The sequence below is a fragment of the Terrapene carolina genome, unplaced genomic scaffold (genome assembly GCF_002925995.2).
Source record: "Terrapene carolina triunguis isolate 2854851 unplaced genomic scaffold, T_m_triunguis-2.0 Scaffold30, whole genome shotgun sequence".
NCBI lineage: Eukaryota > Metazoa > Chordata > Testudines > Emydidae > Terrapene > Terrapene triunguis.
This window is the reverse complement of record NW_020664381.1, coordinates 7,669,374-7,691,187: the sequence shown is the minus strand read 5'-3', so window position 1 is coordinate 7,691,187 and position 21,814 is coordinate 7,669,374. Positions and strand designations below refer to the sequence as shown.

General features: G+C 37.3%; 1 protein-coding gene across 1 annotated transcript in view; it reads left to right on the top strand.

Annotated features, from left to right (window-relative positions):
• LOC113405083 (protein SON-like) overlaps positions 1-21,814 on the top strand; it is a 55,080-nt gene that overhangs the window by 25,963 nt on the left and 7,303 nt on the right. The window contains exons 10-12 of the mRNA XM_029911397.1: positions 1,043-1,225; positions 12,296-12,406; positions 13,229-13,345. Of these exons, the coding sequence (XP_029767257.1) occupies positions 1,043-1,225; positions 12,296-12,406; positions 13,229-13,345 (411 nt within the window). The remainder of the gene's footprint in view (positions 1-1,042; positions 1,226-12,295; positions 12,407-13,228; positions 13,346-21,814) is intronic.

Sequence of the window (21,814 nt, the reverse complement as noted above, 5' to 3'; positions counted from 1 at the left end):
AACAATAGCTTACAGTTGTTACTTTGTATAAATTTAATTGTAGAACTATAGTAAGTTAATTTTATATGTACTTTAGATGTTCCTTCGTTCTGTCTTCTCTTTATTTTGGATATACTGTACACTGTTGAAATCAGTGATACCTGCACACTTGCTCTTTGTTGTTTTTATATTTGTATATTCTGTATAAGCATCACGTGGCAAGACCTAGCTTTGACAGTGCATCTAGGTCTTGGTTTTCTTGGGCACACAACATTTGATCTTCTGTTTTTGCGGGTTTTATTCCATAACTAAGTATATGTAGCATTCTACTTCGGTAGTCCACTTCAATAAAACACCAGTGCAAAATGTGTCATCTCTATGACAGAATAGGAATATATTCTCTTCCAGAACCAAGTAAAGATATGATGATGCTGTTAAATGATACTTTGAGTTACTTAGTTTTCAGTTTCTTTATTTACCTGCATTTTCCCCACATTTAATGCTTAAACTGTATATGTGCCAGAAGATTTAAAAAGCAATCATTTTAATTGTGTGATTACAACAAGTATTCCATTAATGTAGCTGAAGCATTTATTTTTATTTTGTGAACGTCATGATTTTTTAATGTGGAGGGGAAGGGTCCAAAGTCACATGTTGGATTTTTCACAGAGCAATCAATGTTTTCTTCATTCTTTAGAATTAGGCATTTCCTGTATTGTTCTCATCATCAGCAATAATAATTTTCCTTTATTTAGCACCTTTACTCCCTAATAATTCTAACACTGTTTATGAACTGAAAGAAAAACTACCCATTTAGGTGTCACTTCACTCATCATATGTGAAACAAGGATCCAGTCTCAAAATTTTAAATAACATCTTCCTGATTTTAGTTCAGAGTATCTTTAGAGTTTTAATTTTAATACCAGCTCAGGAGAGAAAACTGAAATAGTGTTTGGCACTCAGTGTTCACAAAACCTACAGTAATTGTTTCTATGGAATAGGACCATGTATGCATATTGTGCTTTATCATTTCCTAATCGTAAAATGCTTCTTTTTCTTTAAGACCACTCCTATCGTAAAACCAGCACCAAAAAATCAGGTAACTTTGACAAAGGAGTTCCCTGTCTCATCTGGGTCTCAACACAGGAAAAAGGAAGCTGACAGTGTCTATGGAGAATGGGTTCCAGTTGAGAAAAGCAAAGAAGAAAGCAAAGATGATGTTTTCCCCAAACCAGCTCTTGCACAGGTAGGGAAGGGAAATAACACATCTTATTTTACAAAAAGAAAGCTGTTACCTGCTCGCTCTGGGATCTAGTTGTAATCTTTGTAAAGAAATTGTTCATATCAGTAGTGTTTGCCCTTTTAATGACTAAATCGGCTAACCTATTTTGGCTTTTGGAGATAGGCTGTTCATATGAGTGCTAATTATTGCAGCATATAGTCAGCCATGGTATTTCCGTCTGTCCACGGGTGACCTCTTAGTTTCTGTGAAATTTAATCTTTCACTTCAAAATAAAAACTAAGCTTCTAGCCCTTGTCATTGCCAAGAAAACCTTCCAAGCTTAGTCTTCCTGAACCAGAGAACCTAAAACAATAGTTATCAATGGCCTACCAATGTTAAATCAACATCAACTTGAAATGTAATCCATTTAAAAAATGATTTGAAAGTAGTTTCCAGTACTACATATATATACCTGACTGTGTCTGCCCATTTCTGTAGTTTTACAATCACATTTTCCTAAATATTTGTCTTCTCTCTTGTTTTTTATGTAAAACCCACAAAATGTAAAGGAGAAATTGACTATGTATAAAGTGGTGCTGTCAAATACACAAAATAAACAAAGTGGAAAAAATAGAATAGTGAAATAGTAAAAATTTTCTTTAATCACTTTCAGTCAAAGTAATATTTTGTGTTTCTTGTAAATATAGTAGGCAAAACAAATATTTCACCTGCAAGTGTTGGTTTTTTCTTTTTAAAAACAAAAACCTGTAACATTTATTTTTTAATGCCAGAACTCTGTTAGCTGGCTGTTTCTTACTGAATTAATATATTTTTAAATTTGACAAGTTCAGTATTAAAGGACTATGTGTGAAGAGCTTCATTGAATGTATTTTAGTACTGGTTCAGAATTACATTGAAATGCAGTTGTTTTTTACTATTTATTAATTTAGGAAGTATTAACAGGTTTAGAATCCTTGCCATGTAAATATCGGAAGCAAAAGAATAATCATTACAACAATGAGCTTTTGTTTAAAGAGACATTATACCGGAATATAAACATCAGATCTCTATTTAGGAGGACTTTCCCATATTACAGAGTGATCATCATTACAATACCTATGACATTTTGTTTTTAGTTATTTTATTTAATTGAGTGAAATCTCCGATTACACATATTTAACAGACCAGGATGTCTATCAAATGTAAATATTCAAAAAAAAATTGAACAGGTGTGGTGGGGTTTTTTGCAGGTCAATGTACTTTGTCTGAGTATTGAATAAAAGGTAACTAAACATCTAAGTATCTATTTGTCCTCTGTCTATTTTGCTGAGTACATAACTGGTGTGTTAATTGTTCTATAATAACCGCCTTCCGTATTTTTGAGACATTCCTCTACAGTTGGACTATTTTTCTTTTTCCAATGAGAGTCTATCAGTAACTGAGGAGCTACTAGTAGATGAGAGATTAATTCTTCATTACTTTTTGTGTGACCATTTCCTCTAGGAAGCCACATGAGGATTACCAAAGGATCATTTGGTAATAAATATCCAAAAATATTTGGTGATGGATTACATCCCAGTATTCTCTGATGACTGGGCATGTGCCCCATATATGCATAAAATCTCTTCTTTCACTATGATTTCTCCCAACATTTGTTCCCATTCCTCTGTGTGTGTGTGTGTGTGTGTGTGTGTGTGTGTGTATGTATGTATGTATGTATGTATAATCTGACTGGTGTGAGGTACCATTGAAACAATATCTTAAAGTAATTTTCTTTTATTGTGCTACAGTCTGAAGTTGTTGGTACACTTTTCCAAATCAAACATCATTCCTCTGGTATAATTTTTCTATCCAGGTCCTTTTCCTAGCATGGACATGTTTTGTTAGGAAAGTTGTCTGCAAAAATTGAATTAGTTATAACCTATTTGTTTCCTAATTGGCCAGATGCCACCACTTCTATTAAAGTTGGGTTTCTGTATAAAACAAATTTTCTAAAGAAATAGAATGTCTAACTAGAAAGTACTGTTACCATGGGAGAGTGGGCCAGTTAAAGTTAGTTTTGATCTCTAAATAAGTTAGAAAAGTTTCTTTACTCAGTAGCTAGTCAACCAGATGTATTCCATGGCTCTCCCAATTTTTAAAGAATCTCTGGTTCGTAATTTGGGTTAATATCTGGATTATTTGCAGTGGGTATCATTTGGTAAGGTAAAAGATCTTTTATATCTAGTTCTATCGCAGATCTGTAGAGTAGCCTTACTATAGGATGTGTATAAATTTCTGGAGGGTGTGTTTGTTTTTGTTTTAATTAATCCATGGTAGCCTAGCGATGCACACACCACCACAATGTTCTTGCTCCGTAAAGTGTTTGGATGGGTTAAAGCGCCTCCTGTCCACTGCTGCTTTGGGCTGGCTGGCTTGATAGTACCATAGAATATTTGGAACCAGCTAGTCCATCCTGTTTTAATGGGCTTGTACAAAGTATCTTCACTTTGTTTTGGTCTTATTCCATATACATTTTAATACAATCCTCTGTATTCCTGCTAGAGTTTTATCTGGAATCATCAAAGAAATATTTTGAAACAAGAAGAGAATCGTTGGCAAAATGTTAATTTTGACCCTAGCTGTTCTTCCCAATCAAAAAAATTGCATACTTCCCCCAGCATGCCATTTGCTGAAGTAGTGTTTGACATTCAAATAATAGAATTCTTTGAGACTATTTAAGATTTTGAATTCCCAGGTGTCTTCTAGAATTTGTTGCCCATTTGTACCCAAATGTTTTCTGGAGGAATAGCTTTTCAGAGTTGGACAAATTTATAGCTAGGTTTTCGGATTTGGCAGGATTTACTTCAAATCTAACCCAAAGTCATGGATTTTTTTTTAGAAACTAATTTTAGGGAAATATTTGGTTTATATAAAAATATTACATTATCTGCATTTAAAGCTATTTTCTGATGTGTTCCTGCAAGTTTTATTCCTGTGATAGATTCCTTGTTCCTCATCATTGTGTGAAAGGCTCCATGACCAGTGCAAAAAGTAAAGGAGGCAATGGACATCCCTGCCTAGTCCTTCTGTGTAATTCAAACACGAGATTTAACCCCAATAACTCACACAGCTGCTTTGGGGCTGGTGTCAAGAGTAGTTTTTTCCATTTAAGGATCTGGGGCCAATGTCCCTACGGGACAGGGCTTGAAATGGAAAGCTCCACTCTGTTCTATCAACGTCCTTCTCTGCATCAAGGGATGATAAAAAAAAAAAAATGAATCTTTTCGTGATCTGGTATGGTGGATGATCCCAAGAACTCGCTGAATACTGTCTGACATTTGTCTATCCTTAATGTATCCATTTTGATCTGGATTTACATAAGCTGAGAGCATGGACTCCAATCAGTTAACTAGTATTTTTACGAAAATTTTTGTCATGATTCAACAGTGATGTGGGCTTATAAGAGCTGCTTAAGGTAAGGTTTTTTCTAGCTTTAGGGAGAATAACCACAGTAGTTTCTTTAATAGGTTGTGGAAGTTTATCCTCTAACAAAATAGCATTGAAGGTACCTCTCAAGGGACCCACTAATACCTCCTTAAATAAAGTAGAACCCCATTTATCTGACCCTCCATTACCCGGCTCTCTGTATTAACCAAACAACTAGCGCACACATTTCAGGAGTGGGCGATCTCTCTTGTGGCCGCTACATGGCGCTGCAGCCCCGCACTTTCCCATTCTCCCGATTATCTGATCTGGCTCCAGTCCCAATTAGATAAACTGGTTTGTGCTGTACTTTGTAAAAGTATTATGGAAAGCCATCAGATCCTGGAGTTTTACTACTTTTCATGACTTGCTTTTTGCTGCTCAGATTTTTTCTTTTTATTTCTTTATCTAAAGTTTATAATTTTTGTTTATCTTTGGCAAACCTGTTACTTCCAGATATTTTTGAATAACTTTAGAGCTTGGAGTATCTGAGGTAAGAAGTTTTTATAATAAAAAGCAAAATTAGCACATAGTTACACTCCCTGATGAAATATCTTTTTTCTGATTGTTTTTAATTGGTGGAACAATTCATTGCTCTTGAATCCTTTTTAGCTTTCAAGCCAATAACCTATCAATTTTATTTCCTTTTTCAGAAACTGTTTGCTTTGTATACCTAAGGGGCATCTGTCATCAACACATTCAATTTCCACATATTTGTTAATTGTTCACACACTTTTTTTGGAACCTGTGTTTTTATGAAGGTCTTGTAGCCTTTTTATCTCCTGTTTTAGTTCTGCCTTTTCTTGAGCTCTTTCTTTTTTTCAGATGAGAGGCTCTGCATATCAGTTGGCCCCTAACCAGTGCCTTACATGCTTCCCAAAGAAGGCCTCTTTTTGTATTGTCTGTATCATTTATTTATACATCTTGAAGAAGCAAGCAGTTCATTTTCCAAAAGATTAATGTTTGGGACCCATACCAGCTATCAAATATTGCTTCCACTGGTGCACGATCTGACCTAATGGTGCCAATTTCTGCAGATCTTGTCAGCTTCATTAAGGATTTAGAGATTAACATTAAATCTAGTCTAGCATATAACTGATAAGTGTATGGATAACTGTGTAATCTCTTTCCCCTGGTTGCAGTTCTGCTTCCCTATCAGATCTGTCCCAGAAAGGGTTCATGTATAATTTCCCCTTCCCCAAAGTGTTGCAGTATTTTAAAGAAGCCCTTAAAAAAGGGTTTGGGTTTTTTTTTGCTTTCGATTGGGAGCATACACTAAACCCATTGTTATTAATAACACAACAGTTGTGCCCTTCAACAAGATAAGCCATCCCTCCTTCTTAAATTGATTATTAATCTGAAACATACATGTTTAGCAAATACTATGCCCATTCTTTTTATCCCTTTTCTTTGGCTGAAGCAAAAATTGTCTGCTGAAACCAATTACCTTGCATGCCCATAATTTTCCCCTCCTGAAAGTGAGTTTCGTGAAATAGAAAATAATCTGAGTAGTTTTGTTTTTAAATTTTTCCAGGGCTTTTTTTCCTTTTAATCACATAATTTAGCCTTTTGACATTCAAAGACATTACTTCCAAAGAAAGAGCCATTCTTGTGGTAATTCCCCTCATTTCCCTTAGTTTAATTCCAGAAATAAAATACCAACAGAGCTTATAAATCAGCCACCAAATGACTGCTTTGATGATCCTAAATCCTCATACTCTCCCCAGGAACACTTGGATTACTTCTCTTCAATCCAGAGGAGGTACTTCTGCCCTTAGGGATAGATTACCATCTGATCATTTGAGTTACATGGGGGATTTACAGAAAACCCTGCCGAAGGCTCCTCCCATCCCCCCTCTATTTGCTCCAATCTCCACCATACCTGGGACCTCCCTTCCTACTGCCCCTTGTTGTCCTTTATTTTCTCTACTTTTTAAAATAAAGAACACAGCAATCACAGAGTTATGATCACCCCAGTTGAAGCACATTTCATACTATTCCCCTTCTACCATAAACATAGTTAGTTTACAACAGTTAATTCTTAATGACTCCCAAGAAATCCCTTGTAGGTTATTCGTCAGGTATCTGTGTTCTCCTGTTCAGCTTCACTTCTGTCATTGCAATAAGTTCTCTAGAGGCCCTTGTCTTTTCTTTTCCTATCCTCCTTTTTTGGGTTTCACCATCTGTCAGGATTCTTCCAGCATTTTATCCTTGGTTTCTACCTCTGGAGTATCTGCTTGTGTGTCTGAGATTTGGAGTTCTATTCCATATGAGTAAATTTCCCCCCCCTTGTTTAAAGTCTCTTACTGTGTGTTGCAAGTAGAAAGAGAATTTAAATGGGAATCCCCATCTATAGCAAATATCTCCCTGCGTGAGTGCTGCTGTAATTTCTCCCAGTGCTTTCCTCTTTTTTAAGGTTGGGGCAGAGAGGTTATGGAAAAATTGGAGCTTGTGGCATTTGAGTATGAGCTTTGAATGCTCCCTTGCTTTTTTCCTAATTAAGTCTTTCTGCTGATATAGTGAAATTTCACAATTAGATCTCTGGGTCTTTTATTGTTGTTAGGCTCAGTTGGGAGCAACATTGCTGTATGTGCTCTCTCTACTTTCACCCCTGGCAGAGCTGAGATTTAACAAATCCACAGTTGAAGCGTTTACATACTGGCTCCCTCTTCCAATGTTTTCAGGCAGTCCTTAATTCTGAGGTTTTCTTTTCACTCTGTTTCCTATATCATCCAATTTAAGCAACCTCTCGCTCTCTCCCCGCCCCCCATCAGTGCCATGAAGCTCTGCAGCTCTGTCTGTCACTTGCTTCTCTTAGGCCGGCCTCTAGCATAGTGACTCCATCTCCCAAGTCAGTAACTTCCTTCTTTACTGTAAGAAGCTTGCTCATCAGATCCACGCTCATGGCCCTAATCTCAGAAATCAATTTGCAAATGTCTACCTTGGTAGCTATTTGATTCTCTTCAGTCCTGACATTTCTGTCTGATTTGGCTGCCGGGTACTTACTATTTAAATTTTCAGGTTTTGTTTTGTTTTTGAGAACCCATCTTCTGCAACCCTATGCTCTGTTTTTTGCGTGGTTAGGAGGTTGTTGGAGGCAGATTACTTTGCTGTCCCCTCAGAAGTCAGTCCATTTTAGTCCACCCCCCCCCCCTTGCTGGTCTCCTAATTTTTTTCTTTTAAGGGGAGGGTGTCCCTTCATCCCACCTGCCTAAGAATTGCTTGCATACCTATCAAAACAAAAAAACATACCTGTCTTCACTTTGAGATAGAACCATGCTCTGGGCCGTCCCAGTGCATTTTTTATCTGAATGATTTGTTTGTTAGATTATACACTTCTTAGAGCCAGGACCATATTTTCTTCTATGCATTGTGCAGTACCAAGTACACTATTATTGGAGCTTAATTAATAGATCTAACAAATGCAAATTGGTCCCATTTGTCTCACTGAGTTATTAACTGTGAAACCTAATGGTGACAATTTAGGTATCAGTCCACATTGGCCTCAGGAATCAGAGGATCATGCCTAATTTGTGTGGGACATTTACTGAACTAGCTTCAGAATAAGCTGTAAAAATTACCCCCTGTAACTGGTTTACTGCTGACCATTTTAGCAGAAGTATCCAACTAATGTGATTATCCAGTGTGGTTGGAGATGGGAGAAAAAAATATGGTCCTTAGCCTTCTCCCAGCTTCAGGATTTCTCTGGAAAAGATGAATGCTGGTGGAGAGAGAAGAGTAGACTCTCTGTGTACTAAAGATGCTGAGCCTATTGGGAAGTTTAGTGGCAGCTGGCCAAGGAAGCATGGGGGGGGGGGAGTTTTATTCTGCAGTGAACTCTGCAAGTCTGAAAATGTTTACTGATGTACTTATTTGCTGTAGATATGTAAAACTGAGAGGCACCTATCTCATATTCTGCACACCCCTCACTAATTAAAAACGTAATCTTTGCAGCCAGTGTAACACAAAATCCAGCAGTATCCCCACAAAATGTAGTTTGGCATATCTGTCTGCCAAAATAGTCCTCAGTGCTGCAAGATTTTGCATCATTTCTGTGGGGACAACTTTAGTGTTGAAACTCAGAAATGGAGAGCACGAGTTCTACAGAGGATAAAATGTTGAAATTCATATTATTGTGTAGTCAAGTAAAACAGTATCTTTCCTTACTCCAAGCATTTTCCAAGACCCAAAGCTACCATAGAGTAATGCAAGCCACTTTGTCTCAAATATGGTGACCAACCATGAGGGGAAATTCTTTCTAAGTAGGGTGTCTGCTAATAGGCCCTGATCTAGCAAAGCACTTAAGTACATGTGTACCTTTAACTATGTGACTAGTCCTACTGACTTGAATGCACTATTCACATGTGTAAGTGCAGTGCTGGATTGGGGCTTTAGAAAGGAAGATAAATTTTGGTGAGTAGAATAATTTTCTCCTGAATCCTGACTACAAGCTAAACATTAATAAACTTTAATGTTAAAATTTTAAGTGGCACTGTCAACACAAAAAAGTATATGTTGTACACAAATTTATTAACACCTTAGATTATTATTACTGGAATTTGTTTTAATTAACTTTGTCACTGTTTATGCTGCTTGTTTATGTTCTGCAGTTCTCTGCAGAACATAGGAATTCCTTTACGGGTCCATCTCATCCAGTAACTGACTGGCCAGTACCAGATGCTTCACCGTGCACAATTATGGAATAACTTACCCATATGGAAAGATTCTTCCTAATCACGGACAGTGAATGGTTGTCGTCTTTTCCCCTTAAACGTGAAGGTTTATATCCCATGAATAAAAATTAGTTATCCTGTTTTATGTAATTCTAGATGTTCTCATTTTTCTCATTTCTAGTCTTTTTTCAAATCCTCCTAAATTCTTGGCTTTAATGATTTTCAGTGGCAGTGAGCTGTCAGTTAATTATGTGTCTGTGTAAAGTATATATTCATTAGTTTTAAATTAATTTCCTTTCAATTTTATTGGATACCCCTTTATATTATGTGAGAGGCTAAATAGGAACACCCAGTTTACCTTGTCTGTACCATTCATTGTATTGATTATTTCTGTCATGTCTCCTCTCTAAAGTAAACAGTCCCAGTATTTTCAGTCTCCCTCATTCAGAAGTCTCCATACCAATCACCTGTCCCTGGACCTTTCTGTTTCTCTCTTTTTTGAGATATGGTGATCCAAAATGAACACCGTATTCTAAGTGAGAGTGTACCACTAAAGAATATGATTGCTTTATACTGTTCTTATTTTCTATCCCATACTTGTACCTCTTAACACTTTGTTTTTGTTTTTGACCACTGATGTGCATTGAGCAGAGGTTTGCCTGGAGCTGTTCCAGTTGGTTCACCCATGTCTCTTTCCTGAGAGTTTCAAGAACTCACTAATGTCTATGACAGAAGTTCAGATTCCTCTTCTATTAAAAGGCATTCTGGTTCACCTATTTTTGCATTTAAGCTACTTGCATTGGCGGATAGAAATTTTATGATTTATTTTTTGCTCTGTATTTGCATTTAACGCCTTAGTATGACGTTATTTTCCAGAATTTATTTCTGTGATTTCAGAAGTTCCACTGTAACTTTTATCCTATCCTTCACCTGATATATAGAGAGATTTAAATTCTAAGTAAATGTCTTTATCCTGAATGTCCCCACTGCATGCATTGTATTTCCACTAGTGCCTATCAATTTTTGGAGGGGATTATTAAATAATTTTCTGTGCCAGCAATCTGGTTCTACTTTGGTTAATTGTATTTTATGTTTAGGTGCTCAATATAGCGAAGTCTAGGTTTCACACTTCAGGGAGAAGATGTAAAAACAGATGTCATTGAAGTTAAGGGAAAAAATTCTTGTGATCTTCAATTTTATAAAAGTTTGATTTTACAAAATTTAACTTGGGGCAAATTTAAGTTGAATGTGTCCCTTTAGTAACTTTACATTAATTTCTCTGCTTGATGTGTGGTATCTTTGGCAGAAGAATTTTTGTTTTTGTTTCGTAGAATCATAGAAGTGTAGGACTGGAAGGGACCTCTAGAGGTCATCTAGTCCAGTCCCCTACGCTCAAGGCTGGACTATGTAATAACCTTTGTTTGTTTTTACTCTTCAGGCAAAAAATTCCCTCCCTACTACAATCTGGCTTAACTTTTTTGTTATACCAGCAGAGTTTTTCAGTTTTTGAGAGGAAAAAATAATTGTTTTCCAAAACTGAACCCTTTATCAAAATCTTTAGGACATTTACTGGTATAGTTGCCTTTGGTAATAGTTTATGTATAGGAACAAAATCTAAATAAACCTTATTTTTCTATGCTTTCGAAGTGAATTAACTTCCAAAGACGATACCAGAATTTGGACTGCTGTATCTGAATGCGATATTGGTTTGTACTGATTTTTTTAATATGGTGAGATCAGCAATTTGCTATCACCTCTTTGCTTCAGGTTAAGTGGTAGGAAATAGCAGTGTGTCATGGTTACCCAGCAATAGGCCAGTCCCAAACCACGCTTCTTCACTGTGAAATTGATATTTACATGGCCTGCCCTCTTAAAATTGTGTTCCTGTTTCTGTTCAGTAGTGTGTTTTGGATGCCTTTGGGTTTTAGGTACACCCCAGAATAATTTGCATTAGCTGGAGCAGCATGTCCTTTGAAGTCCTACTGCAGCTGGTGGGGAAGAAACCTGAAACAGGTTTAAGAATTAAAGGTGCTTGCTGTCTGTGAATGAGCAGAAATAAGTACATCCTTTTGAAGAAATTAGAAGCAAGTGATTTGAAAGAGAAAGAGAAGAGGTCTTAAGTAGATGAGTGGGACTAAATCCAGGTTGATAAAATGCATGTGATACAAGTATGAAAAGTTGCACTACATTGGAGAAATAACAGTGTGTATTAAAACATGAATCCTAACAGGAACTACTCTTTATAAAGAAATTCTGCTTACATTTCTGTGGGACCTGACCTTTTACCTTTAATTAATTAATTCTGCATTCTAGTATTTGACAATTATTAAATATATTTATAGCATTTTTTAAAAATATTTTTCAGTTTTATATATCTGGGACATTTGCTCTATTTCTCTTGGTTGAAAATTTAAGCTTTACTAGGCTAGTGATTGTAGACCAATTTATGAACATGCTAGAACTGCAAAAAGTAATACCACTATATCAGGGGTCCCCAACGCAGTGCCCGCGGGTGTCATGGCGCCTGCCGGGGTGTCTAAGTGCGCCTGCATACTGGCCGGCGGACGAGCATCCGCCGAATTTCGGCAATGACGCCTCTGGATGATGCCGCTTGTCGGCAGCATTTCGGCAGATGCTCGTCCGCCGCCACGGTCCTCCGTGGCTCGTCGTCTGGCATCCGCCAGATGAAAAAGTTTGGGGACCACTGCACTATATTGTACTTTATCCCTACACAATTTCTATTAATTTTATAAAACTCAGATTATACATGTTTAACAAGCAATTGTCAAATTAATTTTTTTTTGGAATCTGTTTTCCATTTCAATTTACTACTTTCAAATGCATAACACAACTTTTGTAGCATATCTCCTTATTTTACAATAAATGCTTCTAGAGCAGGAACGCATTATTACGGTCTATCTGTTTTAAAAAATAAATAAGCTGTATTTCTTCCTAGACTGTGGACATCTCTACAGCAATGAATGAACGAACAATGGCTCAGAAGAGGCTTACAGAAAATACATTTGACTTAGAGGCCATGTGCTTGTTAAATCGTGCACAGGAACAGGTGGGTTGCACTGTTTTTTCTTTATCAACGTTTTTGAAGTCAGTGAAAAATGATGCTAAGCTTCTTTTTAGATCAGGTCGCTTTCTCTATATAAATACCCAAATATGGATTTTAGGCGTCTGACTTTAGGCACTCAGATTTGAAAATTTTAGTTTAAATTTTTACCACAGAGTATTTATTGTTGGCGATACATAAGCTGAAAGGTAAACCAACTTGATTTTCAGATTGCAGGGCTGGAAGTTAACAGGTGGTGATAAATTTTATTTGTAAATACATGCCCAAAACAATTGTGATGAGCACATATAAAAAACTAGGCAGAGTTCAAGTGGGAGTCCTTGAGAGAATGCTATTTTAAAAAATCATCTTTCATAGTAAAACAGTACTTTAAATATACCATAGCCTAGGATATATAAGGCATACCATGGTTTACCTGGTGATTTTTCTGCTTCACATGTCTGATTGAGGAATTGACCAGAAATAGTTTTTCCTAGTCCCGGAAAAGATTAATTATGGGGGAAAGGGGTTGGGGGAGACAGTAATAATTTTTGTACTTGTCTCCAGAACAAATACTTTACAAAAGTGATGAAAGGAGTTGTTGTAAGGTGGTAAAGAATAGGGAGATGACTTGTTCATGGTCACTCTATGGTTTAAATGTTTTAAAGTAAAAATAGTTATAAATTATAACCATCTAGTAACTTCCTATTTTTTTTAAGTGGGGGGGAGGTAAATGTTCCATTTCATAACACAAATTGCATGGATCTTTACAGTTATGGAGAGAAGTTGCAGATTTTTATTTTGTTTTTATGCTGATGTATCTTGTAGATTGATGCTTGGGCGCAGTCAAACTCTCTGCCGGGCCAATTCACAGGAAGTACTGGAGCACAGATTTTGTCCTCAGATGAGTTGTCCAACAGTGGTCCCCAAGCATGGATTAGAAAGGTAGATGATATGCAGACAGATATGTCCAAATATCAAATGATAAATAATATTGAAATTATTGGAAGATACGAAAAATGGCACACTAAAGTTGTTAACAGTCTACTACAATGTACTTGGGAAAATATACTATATCTTTAACTGAATTAATTTACTATATGCATTCAATCTAGGCATAATAAGAATGCATATCTATCTAGCTATGCGTTAAGGTGTTCATCTGAACAGGTTTTCTGATGCCTAGAGAGCTTGATAGGTGCATTATGGAAATTTAAAAAGAGTATGGCTGGTATTTGAAATAGATTGGTTCACACATTCGATTACTGTTGATGTTTCTGAATTGACATTCATAATCTTGGGTATTGTTGCAGTGGTAGGTCCTCAATTAAGCTAATCCGTTTGGAATGTATTGGTCAGGGCCTGATCCTGATGTAATTGAATTCAGTGGTGTTTTGGCATTGACTTCAATGGGAACAGGATCAGCACTTCTGTCCCAAGATGAATTGTTCTGTTTGGATTAGTTCCATCCATTTGCTTTCTTGCCTCTGTTTGCATTATATAACACCATTTCTGCAAGCCAAATATTTTGAAATATTAAAATAGGGGTTGCAACTGGTTTATTGATCTAGTATCATCAAGCATCTAGATACTTGTTAATAAGAGAAATAACAGCCTATCATCTGAGCAAAATGTGTCATACAATTATATGTTTTTGTAAATTTGTTAATATTTTATATTTCGTCTTTGAAAATCAATGTTGAATGAGTTCTGTTTCAGTGAATAAAACTGGGGAATCTATGAGATTTCCATTTTTACAGGCAAATAATCATGAGTAACAGCACTCACTCTGGCAAAGGTTGCAGCAGCTGAGTTTGTTACAAGACTGATTTTGCTCATTCTTCTACAATCCACAAAAAAGTAATAGGATTCTCAAAACTAGTAAGTTAGGTTTGAAGCTTAGGCAGAAATTTGACATGAACTGAACAAGAGGTTCTTGAATCATGACACTCTAAAAATAGAAAGTGTTCACTAAATTTCAAAACTCTAACCTCCTCTCACCCCTCCCCCCCCCCACGCTTTGAATTAAGACAATAGAAAGGAAAGAGATACTTGTTAGATGGAAAATTTTCTGGGATCTTGATGAGATCTAGGGCTGAGGACCAACATTTACTTTATGAAAGTCTTAATTTAAAAAGTTATTTTGAATTTGTAACGTTGCTTCAGAATATCAGCTCCAGTGATTTAAAAAAATAGAGTCTCTACCTTTTTCCTGGCAGAGAGAGACTTCAAAATGAAAACACTCAGCAGAGAGGCTTATCAGTGAGGAGAAAAGGAGAACTTTTCCACTAAAAGGCTTGTGAAAGAGGCCAGTAAACCTTCCTAAGGCTCTCTGGGGTTCTCTCTTCCTGCATACCTCAGGAGATTCCCAAGACAAGGCAGGAGAATGACCCTTTGATCTCCTCTTTCCCAAGCCCCCCCATTTTCATCCGTCTCTCCTACTTTGACATTCTTTGATGGTCTTCTGTGGCTTGCAGTTGCAGGACTGTCCTTTAACAAAATACATGGAGTGGAGAAGGCAGGTGTGTTTTCCCTCTGCCTTTTTCTCCTGCACTCCTGAGCTGCTTCTGAGCATGTCATCCCTCTCAAAAGATATTCATGTCTCTGTGGGGAGAAACGTGTAGAGAACTGACCTCTGACTTGAAATGCGGGTGTTACCAGAAACAGAAAGCTCCAGATGGGGATGATGTGGTCAGCAGCGAATGTAGGAGGAGTAGGCAGGGAGAAGCACTAGCACTTCTATCCTTTCTCTAACCAATAGGCATCCTGTGGTTTGCAGCAGCAGAACTCTTCTCTGGCAGACCATAGGAGAATCCATTGGTTGGAGAAGTCAGGGAGGTACTCGTGCTTCCCCCACACTTTCTCCTGCATAGTTGAGCTGTTTCTCAGATTGACCTCTTTGCTCCTTTCAACTTCCCCATTCCACCAAAATTCTGGGGTTAACAGGTGACCACAATCACAAACCCAATCTAAAGGGCTTTGGGGGCCCACACAAGTCTCTTAAAGCTTGCAGGAATTGTGGGACTATTTACAAGTCTCACAAAGCTTACTTAGAGGGTTGATGAACTTTACAAGTTGGACCTCAGCTCTGTGGATGAGATGGGAAAATCTCACACAAAAGGCAAAGCAGGCACACAGTTTTTCGAGTGCATATTATCTTTCAGGAACGGTAGTTTTAAAAAAATGAACGAACTAGTAAATGCAGAGTTCAGGTTGCATTTCTCAGGCAAGGTACCTGAACTACCTTAATTCTGCTCTTGTAGTGATGCCCTGAGAAATTAAACTCATACTCCGTTATCCATCATACCAAAATGTTAAATTTCTGTTGGTAACCACAAAAAGTAGAATGTCTTATTCATAGCTATGTAGTGGTATTGCTGCTTTATGGCTGTCCTTGCAGTCATACACAGCAGACACAAAGAAATGTTAGATATTTCTGTTACAAATAGCATACTGAAAGCAATCATGCCTGTCTTTACTAAGGGCCCTGCCCTGCAAGGAGCTGGAGGCATGCAGCACTTTGCAGAATCAAAAGTGTCAGTAGAGACAGAGTTAGTGTGTCTCCATATGCAGACATCGCACTTAGTATGACAGGTATGTATGAAACAGATTATAAAACCAATGTGTGGTGTACATTTTTGATCCTCTAAATGCAAAGATGATAATAGGCATATCTTTGAGGCGAGCTAAGTTAGTTGGGGTTGCTTGTTTGAGCAATGCAATCTTAACTCTGCATTTCCTGGGTTTCTAAGATTTGGGTTTCCAAAAATTTAATTAGTATTTTTGGAAGGTAATATGTAGTGAAACCGCTATGTACCTGCAACCTTAACTTCACCTTAATAAAATTTTGTGTGGCATGTAAGTTTATTTACTTAAAATGGTTAATATGGCAGATTGAATAACTGTGGCATTCCAACTAGCAGTGTTTTTATTTTCTTTCTTTTTAGCAATGTGACTGATTCATAATGTTTGGACATTGGGTTGTTGAACAATATTCCCAAAAGAACAACATTCTGTAGGTTTAATTTTATCCCATTGATACAATTGTGACCAATATTATTTTTTCTGAAAAGTGGTTTTCTGTTTATCATCAATGATGTAATCAGTTCACAAATGTGGAAATTATTAACCTATTACATATAGTATGTATAGGATAAATTCTCTCTGGAGGCTGATGACTTGAAACAAAAGAAAACAAAACAAAGCAGAATGTTGCTGTACAAAATATCATTTGAGGGGAAGTAGGTAAAATATTTTGGTCGAGCAAGTTCTTTTGAGGCTTACTCTTGTTTAGACTTTCCCAACGCCACCAGTTGCTTCTAGATCAATAAACTCTACCACGTTTATTATATGACAAATACATTTTTTTCCAAAACTAGGTGGTTTTTTGGTTTGTGTTTTGTTAACTGGGTTCTTTTTTTATAACACATTGCACAGTGTAATGTTTTTTTTGTTGATTTGTGCTATCGCTGTAAAACAAGGCATTTTCAGGGCTGTTATAAAGCTATATTTAGAGCTAGACATTTTGAAGAGGTAAAATCCTGTCTTCCACATTCCCTTGAGCTCACCACAAGTGAGTATGACTCCCTTCGCCAGAAGATGGAGACAAGAAAAAAAAAAAACTCTTGTGATATCACTTCCTCTTGAATGGAGAGTTGTCTGGCCGTCTCTGATCTTACAAGAAGTGGAGGCAGCCTTTCAAGTTATCACGTGCTCATCACCTTCAGGCTTGTCTGCTACAGTGTGCTATGCTTGGGGATGAAAGTAAAGGTCAGGTGGTTTAACAAGACACTCTGATGTGGCTTATGCTCCGTGGGCTCCCTGTCCAGTACTGAATCCATTTCAAGTCCCTGGATTTAATTTTCAAAGGCCTCCGAATGGACTGGCTCTGAGGCTTCAGAGACTTCCTTTCTCTCTGGCCCAGCACAACAGCTATGATCAGCAGAAATCCTGGAGGTGACAGTGCTCAGAGCTTTTAGGAGGAAGGGGATAAGGTTTCCTTTGTGATGGGCTCTTTACAATGGAGTTTTCTTTCAACATAAATCACTGTAATCAGTACCTTCCCAGTGGAATGGAAAACCCGTATCTTTGCAGAAGTCTTCCCAGGATAACAGCTCTAAGCGATGATGCAGCATCACTTCCAGAAGATACACAATCAAAAATATTCTAAAGCTTTATATTCTGTACAATCTAAAATCAAAACAAAAAGCCCACCAACAAAACTAAGCACTCAGTAATAGCATTGTACAAACAGGGGTGGCGAATAGTCTTTCAAACTAATAGGTGCTTTTCAGAATTTTGTTGGTACCTCTTTGGATGAATGTGAACATAGAGGCCTTTTACTCCAGAGTCCAGGATTCATTGGCCCTGTGAGCGGGTGTTAACTCTCACTTGTAGGAGTTTGACCTGCTGTATATCTTCCCTATACGTCTCATCATAGTCAGTCCTTCAGAAGATAGCCAAATTCAGGGAGAAGAACATCCTGGTGTTTCTGGACTGGCTGGAATTCCTGGACTGGCTCAGGAGGTGGTAGCACTGTAGCTGGCTGGATCTCTTCTGTGATCACCCACTGTCTCTCACTGTGGGTACAGTTCAGCATGGAGAATCCCTTGTTCTTGAGTTGGACCTGCATGAAGAGGGATTTATCTGAACCGCTTGATAAGTGTTCAAAAGCAGATTAGGGCATATTTCAAGCTCGATGCAAGGCCAGAAGATTTAAGTCCAGTTACTAGTGAAATTTTTTTCTGTTTTTGAAAGGCCTGGAATATTGGCTTTTGGGGGCCATGCCACTGTAATACTAAGAGGCAAAGTTAGAACATTCTTCTATGACGCACTTTTGAAAGTAATGTTTTTTAGGACAGCTGACAAGCTAAAATTGAGATGATTTTTTTCCCCTCTGTCCCCATAAGAACTGTATTTAGTGCTAAACGCCCTCTCACATGCACCATTAAAGAGGGGTGAACATTTCTTTTCAGTTTGCTTTTTTGTTAGGAGAGAACGAGTGCTGTAAGTCCTTTTGGCAGTATTCCCTGCATTAATTTTTCATCAGGACAAGGTATAATTAAGCTTGCTCTCAATTTCCTTCCAAGTTGGTTTTTTCCATCCACAAGGCTGTTCCTTCTCCTTATTCTGACTGGCCCCATGAAACACTCGCTGTGAAGAGGGCTTTGTGTATCTTAGATATAAAGTCAGATCACTTGTGGTGGTGGTGGTGTTTTTGAGAGTCCCAACCATAAAAGGCTTAGCAATCTGCAAGCTTCAGTGTCTTGTGTGAGAGGAACCATTGACCAGGATAAAACAGCTGTGTTTTCTGTGAAGACATATTCCTTCAACATCATGTCTACCTCACTGACAGAAGAGGATGGGATTCTTCCCCTCCAGAACTGTGTAGAAAGCAGCCAGTTAAGCATATTTATATGCCATCTCAAATCATTCTGGACTTGATGTTTTAGGCTTTGCTGCTGCCATCTTTGGTAGCCAGGTCCTGCTCACTGTAGTCCCTTACTTTACTTTTTGTAAGGTACTCACCTTTTCTCTTGTTATTGACGTTCCCACTTATCTGGGCTTTGTTGGCATACCATAAAGCTGTAAAATTGTAATTTTTTACCTGTTAGTTTGGTTTTTAAGCCCTCCTGTGCCATCCCAGGTATCCCACGCTTGTTCTTATTTTGTTGTTGGAGTTGAAACTGTTCTGAAGTTATTTTCCTATTGTAGTTTTAAGCATTAAGCATTCTAAATTATTTGAGCAGGATCTGCCAGCCAGCCTCCTTTATAGGAGAAGTGGTGTCACAAGAGCATTGCTCTTTGTTCGTCCCCATCTGCTGGTAGGAGGAGATGTACCCACTTGTCTGGTCTGGCATAGGAGGGCTTGGAGATTAACAGGTGAGAAGTTGCCATTAAACTGTCATCTTGATGAGCAGTTTCTCTTGTAATACAATTTGTGAATAGAGATTGGGTAAATGGGAAATATTTTTTTTAATCTGTTACGAAACTCATTTGACAATGATAATGAAAAGAATTAGGAACATAGGATTTACTGTACCTGATGATCCTATTGGACTGTCTAGTCTGGTATTCTGCCTGCCTAATTTAAAATAAAAAGGAATTTGAATCTTTCACATGTCCTGCATCACTTGATTATTTTTTTTTTTTTTTAACACTTTCAAAGTTCACTACAAATGTGGAGCTCTTACAAACATCTCCGTGAGATAACGGGGTGGGTGAGTTAGTATTATCTCTGTTTGGAGAGAAGGAAACTGAGACAAAGAGTTGAAGTGTCTTTTCCAACATCACACTGCAAATCGGTGGCAGAGTGGACTTGGAACTTAGTCATTTCAAGTACTTTGTTCAGTTTTCTAGACCATGCTGTTTCCTCTTAGTCCATTAATTATCTAATTAAAAAAATTAATATTTTATAAATGTCCTTTTTCACAGTTGCTTTAAAGTGCAGTTTCACTCTGAATCTAACTGTATAAATGGCATTGTATGGCTTCATGTTTTTCTTTCATGATTTCTATTTCAGTTCTCCTCTATTTATAAGTAAAAAGTTTTGTTTTGTTTTTCCTCTGACCTGCAATACTTGTTCTCTTTGATTGGAATGTGAGACAAGCTGAGCTCTTTATTTCTGGTAGTGATGTGTGAGAAACAAACTTTCTGCAGCCGGCAAAGGGGTTGTGCAGGTGTAACTGTTTGCAGTGTAGTAAATGGCTTTGTTAATGAAGCACAAGAAGGAATAGAATCCAGCTCTCATTCTTAACTGTGTTGGCTCTGTTGTGTTAACAAGAGTGAAAAGCAGTAAAAACATGGTCTGCCACTAAAATCAGCAGATATCAATACAAGATATGAATGCACAAGAAGCAGATCTGAGTAAGACAATGCCATGTTTACAGTAATTTTGAAGTACAATTGCACTTTAAAAGTTTAGAGAAAGTTAGATTTTTTTTTTCTAGGTTTAGGATTTGTTTAGGCTTTGATATTTTCTGTCTAAAATTAATGCCTTCATTTTAAGCCACGAAATGGGTATATTTTGAGTCTTTTTTCCAAAATTAATTTGAAATTGTAATGGGAAAGCTCTATAACATGAAAGTGACCTCATCAAGAACTTGCTCCTACTCTGGTTTGTGAACTGAATACACGTTGGTGATAATGAAACAGATGTTGATGTTGAAAATTCTATCATTGCAAAGCAGGTACAAAAGAGGAATCGGAACCCTGGGTGACATTGACTGGGGTTTGTATCATACTCTGCATGGTTGACCTTTTCTTATGAGAGGTTCCTGGAAAAGACAGGGGAGGATGAAACTGGAAGTAAGTAAAAGCCATTCTAGGTGTATAGAGTGAGGCAGTTGGTATCGAACATCAGCTAACTTGTCTCTGCATACACGTAAACTGCATGGCCTGCACCGATCGAAAGTTGACTGGAGAGGTAAACTTAGCCTCTGTCTACCCTTCCTTCCATCAGAGCACCTTGTTGTTAAACTCAACATTCAGTTGCATGGTTTCTAGGGATTTGTTTTGTTGCTTATATAGGTAAATATTTGGAAAACTATTCCTATTATACATGTTCAGGAATTTTTATGATTTAACTTCTTAACAACAGGAAATGTGGGGGGTTATGATGCATATGTCCTTGGTATGTGCCATAATTGCCTGTGTTGAGAGGCTAATAGTTTTTATTAAGAATATATATATTCTAAGTCTCCTGGAAAAGGAAAACTTCTAATTCTGCTTATATTTGAAACCAAGGAAATATCTGTCTTCGTCTCTTCAAATCTGGGAAATATTTAGTACGTCAAACACAGTAAAAAAATAAAATAAAGAAAAAAGTGTTCCGTGAACTTACCACTGTTTTGAAACATAGGTAAATGCTACAAAAATACTAGGCATTGTATCTATTACCTACTGTGTGAGAATAACTGCGTTATCAATACCAATGTGTAAACTTGTATATTAAGTCAAGCAATTTGCTGCTGTGATGGAAATGACTGACTTACTTGGGTCAGTGGGTGGGGCAGAAGAGAGATGATAGTTCACAGAATAACCTGTGAACTTTCACCCCTCTATATGGAAACTTGTTTCAGGGTCAAATCCTTGTAGCTGCCTTCTTGCCACGGTCAATGCCAGCCCTACTATTCACAACACTGCGGCCATCGAGGCCTAGGTACGTAAACATTTAAGGAGTTTTTAAAGTTCTTTACAAGAAAACAGATTTTTAAAAGTTCTATTTGATAAGCTTACGACACTTAACAACTATTATGTAATGATGATTTGAGACAATGATATTACAACTACTGCTGCTGAACTGTGTGGCTAAGTACCTTATTTTTGTTCATTTGTTTTTAAAGAAACGCCTGTATCTGTTCTATGTGGATTTTCAGAGTAAAATGTGTGTCTGCAACTGCTGCGTAATAAAGT